At 60.2% G+C, this 18,551-nt stretch overlaps 1 protein-coding gene across 1 annotated transcript in view; it reads left to right on the top strand.

Moving 5' to 3' along the window:
* DNMT3A (DNA methyltransferase 3 alpha) overlaps window positions 1-18,317 on the top strand; it is a gene marked incomplete at its 5' end in the record, with an annotated part of 72,015 nt that extends 53,698 nt beyond the window's left edge. The window contains 25 exon segments of the mRNA XM_036027735.1: window positions 3,278-3,493; window positions 3,759-3,917; window positions 4,352-4,463; window positions 4,698-4,784; window positions 4,787-4,852; window positions 5,162-5,274; window positions 5,276-5,319; window positions 5,421-5,445; window positions 5,447-5,465; window positions 6,234-6,313; window positions 6,790-6,889; window positions 6,892-6,901; window positions 7,006-7,034; window positions 7,037-7,063; window positions 7,066-7,187; window positions 7,409-7,421; window positions 7,424-7,492; window positions 9,259-9,404; window positions 10,210-10,300; window positions 10,486-10,634; window positions 11,693-11,778; window positions 13,530-13,599; window positions 14,596-14,656; window positions 14,659-14,713; window positions 15,454-18,317. Of these exon segments, the coding sequence (XP_035883628.1) occupies window positions 3,278-3,493; window positions 3,759-3,917; window positions 4,352-4,463; window positions 4,698-4,784; window positions 4,787-4,852; window positions 5,162-5,274; window positions 5,276-5,319; window positions 5,421-5,445; window positions 5,447-5,465; window positions 6,234-6,313; window positions 6,790-6,889; window positions 6,892-6,901; window positions 7,006-7,034; window positions 7,037-7,063; window positions 7,066-7,187; window positions 7,409-7,421; window positions 7,424-7,492; window positions 9,259-9,404; window positions 10,210-10,300; window positions 10,486-10,634; window positions 11,693-11,778; window positions 13,530-13,599; window positions 14,596-14,656; window positions 14,659-14,713; window positions 15,454-15,595 (2,091 nt within the window).
* Window positions 18,318-18,551: the final 234 nt, after the last annotated feature.

Genomic DNA, 18,551 nt, shown 5'->3' with positions numbered 1-18,551 from the left:
ATGCTGAGTTACTCCTGTCCTACCCACTGCCTCCTCAGGAGCCCCAAGTCCCACTCCTCCCTGTGCTCAGGTGGGACCTGGCTGGTCAGGGGCCAGGGAGAACAGCCCTGCCCTGAGCTCAGGACAGCGATCAGCGAGGGCTGGGGAGCAGGCCCTGGGCACGGGTGCTGGGAGCCCAGGAGTTGGGCTGGAAGCAGCACTTTTGCTGAGCTGGCTGGCAGCTGGGCTGTCGGCATTTCCGTGTTGACCTGTGTTCTGGCTGGTGGACCATGCTGTCCTCAGGCTGTGCCAACCTTGTGGCCTCTTGAGAGGGATAGTTTTCTCTCCTGCGTGTCCCCGGAAGCCGCCAGGCAGGCCACCAGGAAGAAGTGGTGCTGGGGATGGAGGGAGCGGTGCAGCCCTGACAGGGGCCGTGGCTCATCAGCGGGCGCCTGGGGCGGGGGGCAGCCGGTGATGGGAGAGGCGCCTGGGACAGCCCAGGGCCCATTGCACCAGTGGGGAGTCGGCGTGGGTGTCCAGACCTCTGACCTTTGGAACAGGAAGCGGCCTGGGTGCAGAGGGAGGTGGAAGTGGGACCGGACAGGGAGGCCCGGCCTCCACCAGAGCGGCGTTACCAGTGGCTTTCCAGGCTGGACAAACTCCAGGCAAAGTGGCTTCCCTGAGCCGCAGTGGTGGAGGGGGGTGGTGCCGGGTCTCCCTGACCCCGGCCCATCTCTTGGCCACCCTGGAGTGTTGTCTTCTGACCTGGGGGTAGGAGCCGTTAGCCCCAATGCCAAGGCCGAGTTCTGTCTCCTATTGTTTGCTCGGGAGGAGGGTGAGAGCGAACGGAGGAGCGCAGACCGGCATTCCCTCACTACCCTCGGCAGACTCCTCTGACGAGGGGGCCCCTCCCCCACCCAGCCGCCGTCCTTGCCCCTTCCTCCCCTTTCTCTTGCCTCCTGCTGCTAACCCACCTCTTCTTCCTCCCCCCACCCCTGCTGGCCTTGTCACGACGGAGGCCCCCTTCCTCCACCTCCGTCTGCCCAAAACTGTTTCGTCTGCCAATGACTGTTTTGGGTGCGTGCTCTCCTGCACCTAGTGGGTTGGCTGTACTTAATAGCCGTCAGCAGCAGCAGCATCTGACAAGCAGGAGGAAGTTGTGGGGGAAGACTAATGTTCAGGAACTGGCTGTGGAGGGGTGGGGGGAGGAGAGACAAAAAGGGCTGTGGGGGAGGACGGGGGGGGGGGGGGTGTCAGGCACGACTGGATCCTGGGCCGGGGGCACCCAGCGCCCACCCACTGCCGCTGGCTGTGGACGTGACTGAAGCTCCTTCCCGCGGGAGGCCCTGCTCTCTCTCCTGCCCGCAGCTGGCTGCACCCCTGGTTCTGGCCGAGGGGCCTCGTGGCTTCCGATGGGGTCTTTGGGTCATTCGAGGCGGCGCCCGGGTCTCGGTCGGTCATCAGACCTGACAGTGGAAGCGGCAGGGTGGAGAGAAGGGGGCGGAAACAGCCAGGCGTGCCGATTATCCGCCCTGGGCTGTGCGCTAGGCTGGGGCTGCCCCAGCCGATGCTTCCCGAAGAGAATCTGCCTTCCCCTAGGGTTTCGTGCCTGACTATCTACCTACCTACCTACCTAGGCGGCCCACCTCCTCATGGGGAAGGAGGCGGTGGGAACTGATAGTAGGAAGGGGAGGGCAAAGTCCTGGCAGGTAAGAGTGGGGCTCAGCGGGGAGGAGCAGTCACTACGCAGGCTTCCACCTCACCCTCCCAGCTGTTTGTGGGCTGGGGGCAGGGGGTGAATTGTCCCATTTTAGAACTGATTGAGTCAGAGAAAGAACCAGGACTTCCATCCTTAGTGTTTTAGGAATTGCTACGGGAAACCGATGGGTCCCCGCGCGACAAAGACTTAAAGAATGAATGAAATGGATTTACGAGAGAGTAGTCTATTGAGTTTAAAACCAAGTTTCTTTAACCTGGCACTCTGGGATCCGGGGGGTCCATTCACAGGCTTTGGGTCATCCTCGAAAGTCTCTGTCACACACACATCAGATCCTTCTACCTCGGAAAAGGTTAGGTCGGAGCAACTCAGCAGAGAAGGGGCTGCTCCAAAGTCAGCTACTCGTGCGTCGCAAAGCTAAGCCGGGGAGGGAGATGCTCTGACTTGCACCAGAGAACCCCTGCACTCCAGGCTGCTTTCCGATGCTCTGTTTCCATCTGCAGGGTGGACGTGCACCCTCAGCACTGAGCTCTGGGGGGAAGCCTCCTGTTCAAAGAGGCATGTCGAGGGTGGGGTTTTCTCTCTCTGAGTCTGGTGTGGTGGAAATGGGTGCAGGGCCTTGCAGTTTGAGGACCGCACATTCTCAATTCAGTAGCTGGGATGAGATGGGGAGGAACAGTCTTCAGAGCTAAGTACCAAGGATTTCTCGGTTGTCTCTGGGGGGATGGGAATATCCCGGAGCCGGGTGTGAGGAGGAACGGAGGGGCCTGGACGGGCCTGCAGGGCAGAGGCTCAAACCGGAGGCGGGAGATGCTGTCCCTCTGCGACAGTGCTGGGGCCCGGGCGAGCTTGTCGCTGGGGTGGCCGAGAGGATGTCTGTGCTCTGGAAGCGGTTGTTGCGAGAATAATGTATGTATGGATGGGTCCGAGAGGTTCGCAGATTCACCCCTTCCTGCTCTGTGCGCCTTTCCTCGTGGCGCGGGCAGGCAAGCTCTTGCGGGGCGTTTCTGCGGTGTTTGGGCAGCCGGGGAAGGAGGCACGCGCTAAGCACACAGCAGTGGTTTTCATCACCAGTGAACATCACAACAAAACTGGGAAGGTGGTCGGTCTGGAAGCCACGTAGATGTTCCTGATTGGCCAGGAGAATTGTGGGAAACGGATGAGAGTATCCAGTTCTTGGTTGGGAGATGAGGAGAGGGTGGAGCCAAGGACGGTGCCTGAGTGAGGGTGCACGGATTTGGGTCGACTGGAACTAACCTTTCCATGTCCGGGGGGGTGGGGGGGAACGGACAAGTGCTCATGGCGACAGGTCGGGAAAGATGAGACCGGGGAGCGAGGTGTCCCCGAGAGGCGGGAGAGAAGGCCAGAAGTGAGCCGGGCGGTTGGCGTCCACCTCTCACCTTCAAGTCTCTCTGTTTTCGTGGCAGGCCAGGTGCACTGATGAGGGAAGAACTCTCTCCAGCCCTGTACCTCCCGTCACTGTCTGCAGACCCCAGAGAGATTGCGGAGAGCGCCCTAAGGTTGAGGTGGCCTTGCTGACTCCCGGAGAGGTCAAGGTAACTTCTGTCCCTTCTTCCCCAGGCTGAGAAGAAAGCCAAGGTGATCGCAGTGATGAACGCCGTGGAGGAGAACCAGGGGTCTGGCGACCCTCAGAAGGTGGAGGAGGCCAGCCCTCCTGCGGTGCAGCAGCCCACCGACCCCGCGTCCCCCACTGTGGCCACCACGCCCGAGCCCGTGGGGGCTGACACCGGGGACAAGAACGCCACCAAAGCAGCCGATGACGAACCAGAGTACGAGGTGAGCGGCTCGCTTCCTCCTCCGCCTCGACCGGCTCTGTCCCGGGTCCTTCCACTGCCAGCTCCTCCCGGCCTGCGCTCCTCTCTCCACCTGGTCCCAGGCCTCTGCGTCTCCCCGCTGTCGCTCCGTTTTGGTCCATTCACGTGGCGCTCCCCGCTGGCTGTCCTGACCCTCAGATGCCCAGGGCTGGGGTTGCCGTGGGGAGGGTCCGGGGGGCAGGGCCTCGTGACCGCTGTGTAATAACTTGTGCTCCTTGGGGCTCCAGGACGGCCGGGGCTTTGGCATTGGGGAGCTGGTGTGGGGGAAACTGCGGGGCTTCTCCTGGTGGCCAGGCCGCATTGTGTCTTGGTGGATGACGGGCCGGAGTCGCGCCGCCGAAGGCACCCGCTGGGTCATGTGGTTCGGAGACGGCAAGTTCTCGGTGGTGAGTCCCGGGGTTTGGCGGTAGCCTGGGGGAGGAAGGGGTCTCGGTCCCAGGGCCTACAGTTCGGGCTGGCGGCACGGTCTGGCATGGGAGGGTAGTGGTGGGTTCTGCTTGCCCCCACTCTGTGCGTGTGAATGAAAGAAGCCCGGGAGATAAGTAGGTTGCACTGGTGGCTCAGAGAGCTAGCATAGCTGCCGAGTTGCGGCCTTTGGGAACCCCTTGCCCAGAATTCCTTGCATTCGGTGCGACCTTACTTGAGTCAAGTGAGGTCAAGTGAGGTCCTTTGTGTCGAGTAATTACTTATCGATGCATTGAGTTCTCTCAAGGACAGGGGCCAGGTCTTGATGCCCCCAGCCCCTGCCAGTAGCCAGGCACATGGCGGGTGCTTGATGAGCGTGGAGGGAGGAAAACGAGGGTGGCGGTTGTCCCTCCAGGTGTGTGTTGAAAAGCTGATGCCGCTGAGCTCCTTCTGCAGTGCTTTCCACCAGGCCACCTACAACAAGCAGCCCATGTACCGCAAGGCCATCTACGAAGTCCTGCAGGTGGGTGCCCTTTGCGGGGCTCAGACCACCGCTGGCCTAGGGGCCAGAGTGTCCACTTTAGTCCTGGGCACAGGGTCCACCTGCCGGGCCCTGTGGACCTCCTTTTGTCCCCACCTTACTTGCCCCTTTCTGCCCCTTTCTCCTCTGACATCCCCCCATGGTCCTCCCTTCCCTGCCCCTTCCCTGCTGGGAGTCTGCCCTCCGGCCTGACACCCGCCCCACACCTGTGGTCCTCCAGGTGGCCAGCAGCCGGCCGGGAAGCTGTTTCCAGTGTGCCATGACAACGATGAGAGCGACACTGCCAAGGCCGTGGAGGTGCAGAACAACAGATGATCGAGTGGGCCCTCGGGGGTTTCCAGCCCTCTGGCCCCAAGGGCCTGGAGCCACCAGAAGGTAAACTCAGGGGCCCGGCCCAGCCTTCTGGGACCCTGCAGCCAGGCCTAGGAAAGCCGTGCCTGGGGAGAGCTGCCAAGGCCTCCACCGAGGGCCACGGGCTCCCTCCTCTGGGGTCGAGGTAGGGGCAGTATTGCTCTGGGACTCAGAATGGCCTGCTCCCCACTGGCCTGGGGGCACCAGAGAAGGGGGAGCAAGGAACAGGGGGGGACCAGGCTCCCCCCGTTGTAGGTGGAATGGGGGAGGAGAGGGAGCTGGGATCCTGGTCAGCTGGTAAGCGTGACCTCATTGCCTGCTTCCCCCGTCCAGAGGAGAAGAACCCCTACAAAGAAGTTTACACGGACATGTGGGTTCGACCTGAGGCAGCTGCGTATGCACCACCCCCACCAGCCAAAAAGCCCCGAAAGAGCACAACGGAGAAGCCCAAAGGTCAAGGAGATTATCGACGAACGCACAAGAGGTAGTTGGCCCGACTCTGGAGAGAGTGGCGCGGCGAGGCCGGCACTCAGAGGCGTGGGCGCGGCCCCCGTGGCCGCCTCTGATGCTGGCTTCCCTCCCCTCCGCAGAGGCGGCTGGTGTACGAGGTGCGGCAGAAAGTGCCGGAACATCGAGGGTGAGTCCTGCCGGGACAGCTGGGCAGCCGGGGGTCTCTGCCCCTGGGCCAGGCAGGTGGGCTTCCTGGCGCAGAGGCACAGCTACTTAGGAAAAGGTTGAATGACGGGGACATCAGTGCTCAGTGACAGGGTCTGTTTCTGCATGTCCCACCACGGCCAGCCTATTTCTCTCTCTCTCTCTCTCTCTCTCTCACACACACACACACACACACACACACACACACCTGTCTTCGGGTGCCATAGTCTTGCCTTCCTGTCCATGTTATGGGCTGGTCATTAGGGTTGGGGCACTCCAGTGGGGTCACAGAGGGTGGCCTGTCTTGGATTTTATTGAATTTGCCTGAACTCGACCTTTTGGCCTTTCACCTCTCATCCCCTTCTTTCATCCCATGGTCATTATGAGCATCCCAGGTCTGCCTCCCTTGGCTAGTGATGGCGTGTCTGGCTTGGGGACCCTCAGGCGTGGGCAGGATGGGGCGGGGGCCCAAGGACTGTCTCCAGAGTCACCCTGGGGCAGGGCCCTGTTCTCGTTGGCGGGTTCCTGCCCCGTCTGACGCCGCTCCTGGCTGGTGCTCTGAGAGGTGACTGGGCTTCTGAGACGGGGGCCCCCAGCGCTTCCCTGTTCCGTGGGGCTCCCCCCAGACTCCTCTCTGCCTTACTTTTTGGCTGCCTGCCCCGGCATGCCCCTTTTTTGTAGCTTTTCTGGCTTTGGTCCTAGGTGAGGGTGACTCAGTGGGGGACACTCACTCCACTTCTTTGTTCCCTAGACATTTGCATCTCTTGTGGGAGCCTCAACGTGACCCTCGAACACCCTCTCTTCATCGGAGGAATGTGCCAAAACTGCAAGGTAGGGTCGTGGGGGGCGCCCCTTGCGTGGCCCCTGGATGAGCCCATGGAACAGGCCTTTGGGCTTTGGGCATTGGAGCTGCCACTTGTTTTTCCTCCTGGAGGATCTTCCCCTCGGAGCCCGTGCTAGTCCCCAGGTGGACATCGGTCACCGTTGTGAAGTGGGGGCAGCTCAGGCTGACCGGCGGGTGGGTTTCTGTGCCCTCGGGGCCAGGAGAAAACCCAGGGCTGCTGCAAGGGGCAAAGGGCGCAGCTCCCTCCCGGGCCTTCCCTGAGGCCTCCTGGTACCGTCCACCGCCGGGGGTCGGAGAACTGCTGTCCCTCCCCCGATCTGTGGCTCAGGTTGGACCCTGGTTGGATGGGTGGTCCAGGGCTGGTCAAGGTCCCGAGGTGAGAGCCCCCGCTGGCTTCAGCCTGCCTGCCGCCCCCGCTGCCCTGGGGTCCTGCCCAGGGGCCTGACGCCCCCCCTGCTCCCCAAACTGCTTCCTGGAGTGCGCGTACCAGTACGACGACGACGGCTACCAGTCCTACTGCACCATCTGCTGCGGGGGGCGCGAGGTGCTCATGTTCGGGAACAACACTGCTGCAGGTGAGCGGCCCCGCCTCGGCCCCCCGCCACCCCGCCCGGCCCGCCGCGCCGTCCAGGACTGCCTGGGCTGATGGTCCCCTCCGCCACCCTGGGCTTCCTTCCAGGTGCTTCTGCGTGGAGTGCGTGGATCGCCTGGTGGGCCAGGGGCCGCCCAGGCAGCCATCAGGAAGACCCTTGGAACTGCTACATGTGCGGGCACAAGGGCACCTACGGGCTGCTGCGGCGGCGGGAGGACTGGCCCTCCCGGCTGCAGATGTTCTTCGCCAACAACCACGACCAGGAATTTGTGAGTGCCGGGCCTAGGGCCTGCTCTGGGGCGCTCTGCCGTGGAGGGTGGGCTCAGTTGAAGCCGAGGCGCTTTGTGGTCCAGGGCCGGGCGGTGAGCCAAGGTGCCTGGGTTGCACGCCGGCCTGGCAGGGCTGGGGGGGGCGGCCCTGCGCGAGGAGCCGCAGTGGGCACGCGGGCCTGGGCGCTCACCGGCTGGCTGGTGGTGTGCTCCCTGCCTAGGACCCTCCGAAGGTCTACCACCTGTCCCAGCCGAGAAGAGGAAGCCCATCCGGGTGCTGTCTCTATTTGACGGGATCGCCACAGGTGAGGGCGGCACCGGCGTCCCGGGGCTGGGTGGGGCGTGCGTGCAGCTCTGCGTGTTCTCACCGGGCGGACAGAACCGGAGTGAGGGTTGCCGCTTGTTCGAGTGTCGCCCTGGAGGAGGAACTTTGGGTTCCAGGAAACATAATGCTAACGGTGAACTGCTGTGTCCAGTGAGCACTCTTCTTAACGGCGGAGGCTTTCCCACGGAGGGGGGGCGCCTGCTAGTCAGAGATGATATTCACGGTGTTCACAAACCTCAAAGGACGGGCGGGCTACCAAAACAAAAACAAGAGAGCAAAGAACGTTTAGATTGCCCGTGATCCTGTAATTAGTGTTTTGGTGCATGTCGTTTTAGGGTTTTTTTTTTGGTGTGTGCATATATACGTCTGTTTATATAATCACATGTAGATAAAACAAAAGGGTGGTAAGATGGGTAGTGTTTAAACTTGTCTTCTTATTTATGATACTGGGACTCTCTCATATCAATCAATCAGCATAGAACTACATTCTTTATTTGTCAGCGCTTCGTGGGGTTCCACTGAGCGAAAGTTCCGTGATTTATTCAGTCCTCCGCTGGGTTGTGCACTGTGTGCTCCGCTGTTGAGCACGGTGCTCTGACGCTCTGGCGAGCCTCCCACATGCACGTCGTCGCAGGCCGAAGAAGCCGGCGTCCTTAGGGAGTGCTGGGTCACCCCCTGGGCAGGCGCTGCTTTTCCCATGGGCCGGAAGGCCCTCGATGAGGGTGGTGTGACATTGTCTGCCCCTCCGGCCTGCTCCCGGGCTGAGGGCGTCTCGCTTCCTTGGAAAGGAGTAGCCCTCCTCAGGACTGGCCCGCACGTGACCAGAAGGGGAGGGACAGTCTAAGCCAGGGACCTTGGCCAAAGAGCCAGTGTCGGGGTGGCACCCCAGGCCGGACGGTGGTTCTTGTCTGCAGCTCAGCGCTGGTGCTCCGTGCAGCTGTGGTTCCAGGCCGGGAGCCCTCCCTAAGCCACATCGCACTTCAGTGGGTTGCAGGCACTCCTGGAGGGGGGTCTGTCAGGAGGGCTGGGAGTGCCCCACTGTAGCCTCTTCCTCCTGGCGCTCGGGCCTGTTCTGGTTGTGTCCTCAGTCGGCAGGTGTTTGTGGAGGGATCGTGCTGAGAGAGTGAGTGTGGTTAGCTCAGGAGGAAACCCGTGGATGAGGCGCGTGCTCTGTCTGGGAGACCACAGGGAGCCCGAGAGAAAGGCCGTGTTGGGAATCCGTGCTGCTCTGTGTTGCAGAGCGGGCGCGAAAGTGCTGGGGGCTCCCTGGGGAGGGCGGTGGTTCTGGGGGCGGCACTGGGGGGGGAGGCCTTTTCAGAGCAGGCAGTGTCTGGGTTGAGTCTGGGGGGGCGGGTGGGATGGCAGCAGGGCACGCTGTTTTGGGGAGAGGAGCGGGAAAGATGGACCAGCGTGTGTGAGATGGAGAAAACAGGAAAGCAGGGGCCACCTGAACACCAGCCACTGTCCTTCCTGGGACGACACGCTGGACCCTGAAACCACACGCTGCCCAGTCTGTGTGTCTTGGCTCCCGCCGCCTTTGCACTAGATCAGATGAGACAGGGAGCGGCCTCGATGTCCTCGTTATTGTTGTTCCAGTTGGTGCAGGAAGATGTAAAGCAGCGTGCTGGGCAGGGCGGGGCTCAGGCCTGTGGCTGGCCAGCGTGTCCCGCTGGCCAGAGGGCTCTCCTAGGAAGACCAGGGTGCCGGAGGCGACCCAGTGACCGTGTTCTTTGCCGGCCGGCGCAGGGCTCCTGGTGCTGAAGGACTTGGGCATTCAGGTGGACCGCTACATCGCCTCGGAGGTGTGCGAGGACTCCATCACGGTGGGCATGGTGCGGCACCAGGGGAAGATCATGTACGTCGGCGACGTCCGCAGCGTCACGCAGAAGCATGTATGTCCGTGCCGCGGGCCGTCCCGCCGCCTCCGCGCCGCTGGCGCCCAGCCCCCGGGGGCAGCGCCAGCCCCCTTGCATCCTGTTCGCGTGTTCTGCACCTTTCCCCCGTTTGCCCCCCCCCCCCCCCCGTCCACTCTCCTCCTCGCCTCGAGGGTGATGGGCAGAGTGCAATGGGAACTGGGGAGCTGACCTTTTGGGGCCCCGGCTGCCCCCTGGCTCGTTTCAGGGCCCTTGTTAGGTGGTGAGTGCTTAGGACTGCAGTGAGAGGCCTGTCCTCCTGATGCTTCGGGGACAGCGTCACCAGCCTCCGTTTCTCAGGGCTTCTGGCAGGGTCTTTGCCTCCAGTCACCTGTGTCTACCCCTGAAACCGTAGGCCCTCAGGAATGCTGAAGGGCGTTCCGCGGCATTCAGATCCCAAAGGGCGCCGAGCGCCTTCTGTTCACCTGTGCGGCCGGGACCGCCTTCTCCCCGAGGGGCTGCTTTTCCCGCCGGGGGCAGGCACGCCGGCTTCCCTGCTGGCCTCTGGTCACCCAGTCTGGTCCCTTCGCCTTGTCGTTTGGGAAACTGAGCCCAGAGGCCTCAGTGACTGGCCTGTGGCTGCACAGCATGTGTGTGCGTGTACCTAGTGCGTGTGTATGATGTGTGTGTGTGTTGTGTGTGTGTGTGTGTGGTGAGCGTGCAAAGCAGCTAGGTCTCCTCTCCCCATGTCCAAGTACGTTTTTTGCCACGTTCGTGGATATTTCTGTCCTCTCTCTGCCTCTGTCCCCGGACATCAGGCCCATCACGTTACCTTTATCCCCAGATCCAGGAGTGGGGCCCGTTCGATCTGGTGATTGGGGGCAGCCCGTGCAATGACCTCTCCATCGTCAACCCCGCCCGCAAGGGACTCTATGGTAGGTGCTGGCTCGCCCCACCCCTTCTCTGCCGGTGCTCCCGCATGTAGGTTTCCCGCTGGGTTACCCGGCCCTGGGGCGGCGCCTCCCAGCACCCCTGCCCTCCTTCCCCCTCCCCGTGCCCGAGCCACACCACTGTGTCGGCGGACAGCCCGCTCACGGCGGCTTTCTCTTCCGCCTCTCAGAGGGCACAGGCCGGCTCTTCTTTGAATTCTACCGCCTCCTGCACGATGCGCGGCCCAAGGAGGGAGATGACCGCCCCTTCTTCTGGCTCTTTGAGAATGTGGTGGCCATGGGCGTTAGTGACAAGAGGGACATCTCGCGATTTCTCGAGGTATAGCCGGCCCCCGGTTCGGCCAGTTCACTAATGACCTGTGCCTTGCCCCGCCGCTTATCCCTGTGTCGTCTGCACTGTGGAGCTGGGGGCGGGGGGCTTCTGCTTTGCGAGGGGCCCGTTTGGGAAGCTCAGGGATTCCCAGTTAGCCAGGGAGGAGAGCAGCGTTAGAGACCCACCCCGTAAGAGTGCATGGTCTCCCTCTAAGAGGGGTATGTGGCTGTGGGCCCCAGGACTCGAGGCCCTGACTGTTAAAGAGGGGTGCCCCCTCCTGGGGCTGGGCTGCTGGGGGTGTTGCACTAAGGGGACCTCAGAGAGGCCCAAATAGATGCTGTCCTCCCTCCTCGGCACCGTGACAGGTGCTCTCGATGTCACCTGGGAAGAACACGGCTCATCTCATAATGTGGGGTCCCAGCTCGGCTCTGAGCCGGGTTCGAGCCCCGCGCAGAGGGTTTCTGCTGCCAGAGGCACTTTGGGGGTGGGCGGTCCGGGCCCTCAGCCCAGGCACCCGAGTCCTGGGATCAGCGGCCCTCAGGCTGCCGTTCTGGCTGTCCCTGCAGGCAGCTGTCTGGCCGGCTCACGACCTGGGTGCACGGGGAGTGCGTGCACACGTGGGGGCTGGCTCTCTCAACGCCTCTCCGGTGAGACAGGGCCTTGGGGTCCGGTGGCCGTCGGCCCCGGGTGGTTATTTGAGTAAACGTTAAAGTTCCTCAGTCATACTAGCCCTGTTTCAGGGCCTCGTTAGCCGCCTGCCGCTGATGCGGCAGTGGCTGCTGCAGCAAACAGTGCAGACCGAGCACATTCCCGTCCTCGTGGTGTGTGCACTTGGTCGGTGCAGGTCCAGAAAGCCCCAGTGAGAGCAACTGCAGTGAGTGAGGTGAGGGCTCCTCCTGGCGTCTCCTGGAGGCATCAGGCCACCCGGTCCGTGGCCCCTCCTCTGTGGCCCCTCAGAGAAGTCGGAGCCTCCGAGGCTGCGGGGCTGTAACCAGCAGGACTTCCTGGCACGACGAGCGGATGTCCCCTTCTCGCTCACCGCTACTCTCCCTGCTGTTTTCCAGTCCAACCCTGTGATGATTGATGCCAAAGAAGTGTCAGCTGCGCACAGGGCCCGCTACTTCTGGGGGAACCTTCCTGGTATGAACAGGTGGGTGATGGCACCCGGGCCTGGGGTGGCGGCGGGGGGCGGGGCGTGTCTGCCGGCAGGATGGCCCGGCCTCGGGTGGAGGGGGGTCCCTGGGTGGCCCTCTCGGCCATCCACCTGCTGACCAGCCTGCTGCTTGGCCATGCTCTTCGTTTCCTTCTCGAGGAAGGAGGGGCGTCAGGGTTGGGATATACTTGCCTGAGAAACCAGCAACTGGCGGTCGAGAGCAAGGCGTTTAGAAGCGCACCGTCCGCACAGAAGAAGAGTCGACCTGCTGCTGAGCTGGTCAGGGAGTCGGTTCCCCGGTGCTGGCAGTGGAGGTGGAGTCAGCTGGTCTTCGTCCCCCGAGGCCATCACGGGGGCCAGGGCTGGGGCTGGGGGAGTGGTGCCCGTGGCTGAGCTGCACGCTGGTCCAGGAGAGGGGGGTCTTGAGGCAGCGGCGTGCAGGGCAGAGGTTCCGACTTCACTCATCCACACTCAGTTGGCTGCAGGTCTTTGGAAGGATGCTCTTCATTTAAGGAACACAGGGAGAGATTTGAACGTTGAGGAATGAAGAACATTTCATTTCTTCAGTACAATAATTGCAGCATAAAAAAAGGCCTGTGAGAACAGAGGAACTCTGGTCGAAAGGGAGCAGCTCAAAAGCACAGTGAGGTCTGCCCCCTCTAGGTCTCTCTTATGGAGGGAAGTACCTTCCAGAATGTTCTGAGTGTGGATTTGACACCCCCTGGCAGTACCTTGAAAGGGGGCACCTCCTCCTGCTTGGCCGTCAGCGCCAAGTTGTGGGAACTGCCCCAGGCTCGTGCCCGTTCGGCAAGGCTGCTGCCTCTGCGGAGGGCTTGCTGACGGGAAGGAGCGGGGTCAGCGGGGCAGCTGACCCACAGACTCGCAGTGTGCCCCCGAGGTTCCCGAGGTGGGCGTGTGCGTTGGAAAAGCGGGCTGGCTTATACCGTCCAGCGCTCTCGTGAAGCCGGACTCGGGGTCTCCTGCCAGGCCTTGCTCCCAGAGAGCTATTCCCGTCTGCTTCTTGCAGCTCCAAAGTTCTAGAACCCTGAGCTTCCAGCAGGGGTACCGGGGGCGGGGGCGGCCGGGAGAGTTGTATGTGTGTGCACGCGTGTGTACGCACGGATGGAGAGGAGCTCAGAGCTGGGGTCCCTGGGCTGCCACACGCAGGGGGCAGGCCTGTCTGTGAAACCTTCACCAGGTGTTTCTCAGTCGCCGGGAAAGGCCCCTCCGAAGGGCGTCCGGCCTGCCCTCTGGGGAGGGACCCACTTAGTGTCAGAGAGTTTCAGTTTGTCAGGGGCCGCAGAATTCCTCTTTACCTGTCCGCTTAAGGGGGACAGTTCGCTGCATTTCATCCAGTGTGCACACCCACGTACCTGTCACCGTGATCGAGATACACTCTGTCACCCCCCAGTGTTTGCTCGGTGACGATGGATACTTTCTAAACTTTTAAATCTGATTAAAAATATTTGGGTTTTCCCCGTTCCGGGCAGGCATTGTCTGCTTGTTTGTAGTTTGAGACCCCTCCGTGTGAACTCCCTTCAAGGGTGATTGCTGCTGGGTCTGGGCCCAGGGATGGCTGCTGCCTGTGCGCAGGTGTTCAGGGGGCGTTGGAGGGGCTGACGATGTGCGTGGGAGGCAGGACCCCCTTTTGCTTGCGTGTGTGAGTCAGATGGCGGGCGCAGCACGGCCGGGCGTGCCCCTGCTCTTCTCCCGGTTTCCGCCGTCACCTTCTCTTTTCTGCCTCCCAGGCCGTTGGCGTCCACTGTGAACGATAAGCTGGAGCTGCAGGAGTGCCTGGAGCACGGCAGAATAGCCAAGGTTAGGCCGGCCCCAGAGCCCTCTGCAGGGCGGGGGGCACAGGGAGGGGGCAGAGGGCAGGATCTCGGGCTCTGGGTGCACCTGGCGTGGGGGGTGCAATTTTGGAGGCCATGTGGGCTGTTCACACAGTTGACCGCAGGAGAGGATCCAGAAAAAGGACGGTTGGGAGGGTGGGGAGAAAGATCAGAAGTCATTGTCGCCCTGGCTGGTGTGGCTCAGTGGATTGAGTGCCGGCCTGTGAATCAAAGGGTCACCAGTTTGATTCCGAGTCAGAGCACTTGCCTGGGTTGTGGGCCAGATCCCTGGTTGGGGGCCGGGTACGAAGCAACCCATCAATGTATCTCTCACACATCGAAGTTTCTCTCCCTCTCTTTTTCCCTTCCCCTTTCTCTAAAAATAAATAAATAGAATCTTAAGCCAAGAAGTCATTGCTGGCCTTCGGCCCTTCGTTGCTAAGCAACGCTTGCTGTCCCACAGGAGGCAGACACTGAGAAACCTTTGCCCAGGTCCCTAGAGCTGCTTGGGCCTCTTTTTGGCGGGCACTTGTGGCTTGAGCCTCTGCATCAGAGATTCCCCTGTGACGTGGAAGCGCCACCTCCCTGGAGAATCCCCCGAGTGAGGGCACCAGGCACCAGGCTCTGTGAGGGCAGGTGCCAGCGCGTGCGCCTTCGAGCCTGAGTGGTTGGGCATCTTTCTGCCTGCAAACCACTAGGGAAAGCAGTTCTTAGAAGGCTCAGGAAGAACAGTGGTTGAAGCTGCTGTACCCCAGGTCCTTGGCCAGCAGGAATGGATGAAGGATGGCTGGGTAACCTCAGACTAGGAGGGAGGAGCAAGGTGGCAGGGTCTGCGGAGGCTCATGACTGGGGCCCTCCCCGGAGCCCCGGATGGACCGGGCCTGCACAGGGTTGGGCTTACCAGCCCCTGGCGAGTGCCTGGCGCACATGGTGCAGGCGTGACCAGGGAATGAGCGTTCACCCCTCTCTCCTCATCTTCTAGTTCAGCAAAGTGAGGACCATTACTACTAGGTCGAACTCCATAAAGCAGGGCAAAGACCAGCATTCCCCGTCTTCATGAACGAGAAAGAGGACATCTTATGGTGCACTGAAATGGAAAGGTACCCGAGGGCCGTGGGCTGGCGTCCCGGGTGTGTGTGGTGTGTTTCTCACTGCTTTCCTGCGGGGTGGGGGGGGTGGGGGGTTGTCTCTCCTGGCCAGGCCAGTTGTCTTCCGCAGGCACCGTGTGAGCAGCGGTTTTCCCAGGCATCTCCCGGCATGCATCTAGGAACCAGTCAGTCCACGAGGCCTCGGCCCCCAGAGGCCCTGCTGCATGCCAGGAGAGCATGGCAGCTCTGGGAGCTTCCTGACCTGGTGCTTGCTCCTTTTACGGACCTGCCAAGCAGGACAGCACCGGGCCAGCAGGGCCCTCTAGCCTGAGCGCCTGGATTTGGTTGCAAACTGGACTCGCAGACAGATGCCTTTCTCTGTGTCCCTGTGACTTAGGCCAGACAATTTGTACAAATGACCAGAGCAAAGGGAGGCCCCCTGGGGTCAGGCAGGAGTTTGGCCCCTTTGGAGGTCCCCCCCCTTCTTGAGGGGAGACAGTAGGATCAGGAGGGGAAGGCACAGGTGGAGGGGTTATCTACAGACTTGGGTTACCCACCGTGGCCCTGAACCTCAGGCGGGGCCTGCCCCGGGGGCACTCTTTGCCAGCACCAGCTCTGCTTCTGCCGTGTGGCAGGTCCCCAGGCCGTGGTTTGTCTTACCTGCCTCAGACCTGCAGGAGAGCACCGGGGTGCCCGAGCCGAGGCCTGCGCCCCGGCGCTCACCCGTGCCCCTCTCTGCCTTTCCTCCCCAGGGTGTTTGGCTTCCCTGTCCACTATACCGACGTCTCCAACATGAGCCGCTTGGCGAGGCAGAGACTGCTCGGCCGGTCGTGGAGCGTGCCGGTCATCCGCCACCTCTTCGCTCCGCTGAAGGAATACTTTGCTTGTGTGTAAGGGACGCGAGGGCAAACTCAGCTAGTGACAGAGTCAAACAGACAAACAAAAATCACAAAACACAACAAAACACCAAGAACGTGAGGACGGAGAGAAGTAGCAGCACCCAGAAGAGACAAAGGAATTCCACAACCACAGAGGCGGAGAGACCGGAGGGCTTTGCCTTGTGGAAAGGGTTGGACATCATCTCCTGGTTTTTCAATGTTAACCTTGAGTCCTATTTAAAAACGAAACCGAGTTCCCTCCCCGCCCGGCCCGCCTTTTTCGGTCAAACCTTTTATTTTCTACTCTTTTTTTTTTTTTTCAGAGGGGTTTTCTGTTCGTTTGGGTTTTTGTTTCTTGCTGTGACTGAAACAAGAGGGATTTTATTGCAGCAAAAAAAATCAATAACAAAAAAAAATAGTAACAATACCTTGCAGAGGAAAGATAAAGAAAGAGAGATGGGGGGGAAAAAAGGAAATTCTATAGAAATCTATATATTGGTATTGGATTTTTTTTTTCTTTACTATATATCTTTTCTGTTGTTGTTGTCTCTAGCCTGATCAGATAGGAGCACAAGCAGGGGACAGAGGACAGAGAGACACTGAGGAGGCAGAGCTCCCTCCCAGCCCCTGAGCTGTCTTGCCAGCACCATTCCTGGCCATGCAAACAGAGCCCAGCCAGCAGCAGGGAGACGAGAACACCACACAAGACCCTTTTATACAGTATTTCAGGTGCCTACCACACAGGAAATCTTGAAGAAAATCAGTTCCTAGAAGCCGCTGTTACCTCTTGTTTACAGTTTATATATATATGATAGATATGAGCTATATATATAAAAGGTACTGTTAACTACTGTACAACCTGACTTCATAATGGTGCTTTCAAACAGCGAGATGAGTAAAAACATCAGCTTCCACGTTGCCTTATGTGCAAAGGGTTTTAACCAAGGATGGAGAGAGGGAGAGATAGCTCAGAGGGGGAATTGTCGTCAAGGTGGGCTTTGACCCCCCCTTGGTGTGCAGCAAGGTGAAGGAGAATTTGGGAACAGCGCTTTCCCGCTTCTCCCTGCCAAAAAGTGGGGGGCGGGGCGGAGGTGAGGTGGCCGGGACCGTGGACAGCTGAGAGCGGGATTCATCCAGGATCACGCAATAAACCTTTTGATTTATTTCTGCTTTCAAAAAAAAAAAAGGGAGACTCCCTCAGCAAGGTGGCAGGAGGAGGGGTCTTCATTCCAAGTTTCTCACATTAGCCGATTCGAGGGCTCCTCGTGGTGGGATCAGAAGTAATCCAGAGTGAGGGCAGTGACCGTTCCAACCCCACCTGGAGCAAATAAAAAAACATACAAAACGTACTGGTGCTTTCCTGTCTAAAGTCGCCTTTTGTGTGTTCTTTTATGAGGCCCCACCATCCACCCTCTGCGCACAAGGTGGCTGCTGGCCCTGGAATGTGATGTTTTTGGTCATCTCCAAAGGCTGCAGTTTTATAACTGGGAGGCTGATGACACCTTTTGTTGTCCTTACTCTTATGGTTCTGGTTACAGTTATGTTTGTTTTCAGATTTTTCGTTCAGAACACAGAAACCCAACCCCACCCCCCCCCTTTAGGTTTCAAACCAAGGTGCGGGGAGCAGGGTGCTTCTACGTGAGCTGAGCGGTGGCCCTGGTGCCCTGGCTCCCCGCCCCTCGGGCCAGGTGGGCCACCAGGTGCAGCTGGCAGCTGGGCGGCCGGGCAGTCCCCGCGGCCGGCCTTCCGGTGCGTCCCTCTTCTCTTCTACTTCCCCTCCTCCGGAGTCACGCGTGTCAGGGCTGGAGGGAGGCCCGGCCGTCTCTCTCCTCGTGTGTGTGTGTGTGATTGGAGTGGTGTGTATTTCTTTTCTAGTGCTTGGTCTGATGATAGCTGTGCTCTTACCTCGAGTCAGCAGCACCTGGAGCCCCAAGTGCGCGACACTTGGTTCCGCTTCCTACCGAGGCGAGCAGCCCGGCGTTGGCGGTAGGCGGGGACGGCACTGGCGGCTCCAGGGTGAGGGCCCAATGGGCAGATGCTTGCCTGGATAGGTGGGGTGTAGATATGTGGCATATAGAGATATATATTTTATAATGGGAGGGGGGATGGCACCTCCTGGGACCGGCAGGGCTGGGAGGTGTGCTGTCAAGCACATGGTCCCAAGTTCGCATCCCTAGAAACACAGCGCCTATGGTCGTAGGCGCTATATAAATACATAGATAGGGTCACGTATAAGAAATATTCTGTAGTGGGGGCGGGGGGGCGGGGGCTCAGGGTGCTGAGCCCCGGGCCCCGCCGCGGCCAGAAGCCCCACGCCAATCAGTCCCACACGCATACACAGGAACATTTCTGTCCCGACGCATAAGGAGCGCACTCACCCGCGCGGCCGGGGCGCCCGGCGGCTCTCCCCAGGATTCAGGACTTTGTGGAGTCGGCCCTGCAGCTCCTTACCTCTGTTGCCCTGATTGCAGGTAGACTGTCAATCCCAGAAGTTGCTAGGTGCTGAAGGCAGGACGAGGAGGAGGTTTTATTTTAGCAGGTGCTCTCCTCTCGCAGGTAGCGTTCTCTCTCTTTTGCCCCTGGTGATGTCAAAAGATTCTTCTGTTAGCAACTGTGATACTGACCTGCAACTCGAGGCACCAGTAAAGTCAGCCCTCAACCTCCCCCTACCTATTCTCCCCCCGCCAAAGTAAAATTGACATCCAGGTCTGTCTTGGCCAAGGGGCTTCCATTCAAAAAAAAGAAAAAGAAAAAGAAAAAAGAAAAAAAATGGGACGGTGAACTTCATGTTTGGAATAAAGCAAATTAGTAATTGGTGATCAAATTAAACCGAGGCTTTCAATCCCTTGCTCAGTTGCTCAGGAGTAAGCTCCCAGCCGGTAGCCAGTCTTCTGGTCCTTTTAGGGGTGCTTGGTTCTGGACCCCAATCTCATTTCCTTGTCAGATTGGCTTTGAAGATCACACCCAGCTGC

The sequence above is a fragment of the Phyllostomus discolor genome, chromosome 6 (assembly GCF_004126475.2).
Source record: "Phyllostomus discolor isolate MPI-MPIP mPhyDis1 chromosome 6, mPhyDis1.pri.v3, whole genome shotgun sequence".
NCBI classification, from domain to species: domain Eukaryota; kingdom Metazoa; phylum Chordata; class Mammalia; order Chiroptera; family Phyllostomidae; genus Phyllostomus; species Phyllostomus discolor.
Note: the sequence above shows the minus strand (reverse complement) of the source record. Positions and strands in the feature narration are given on the sequence as shown.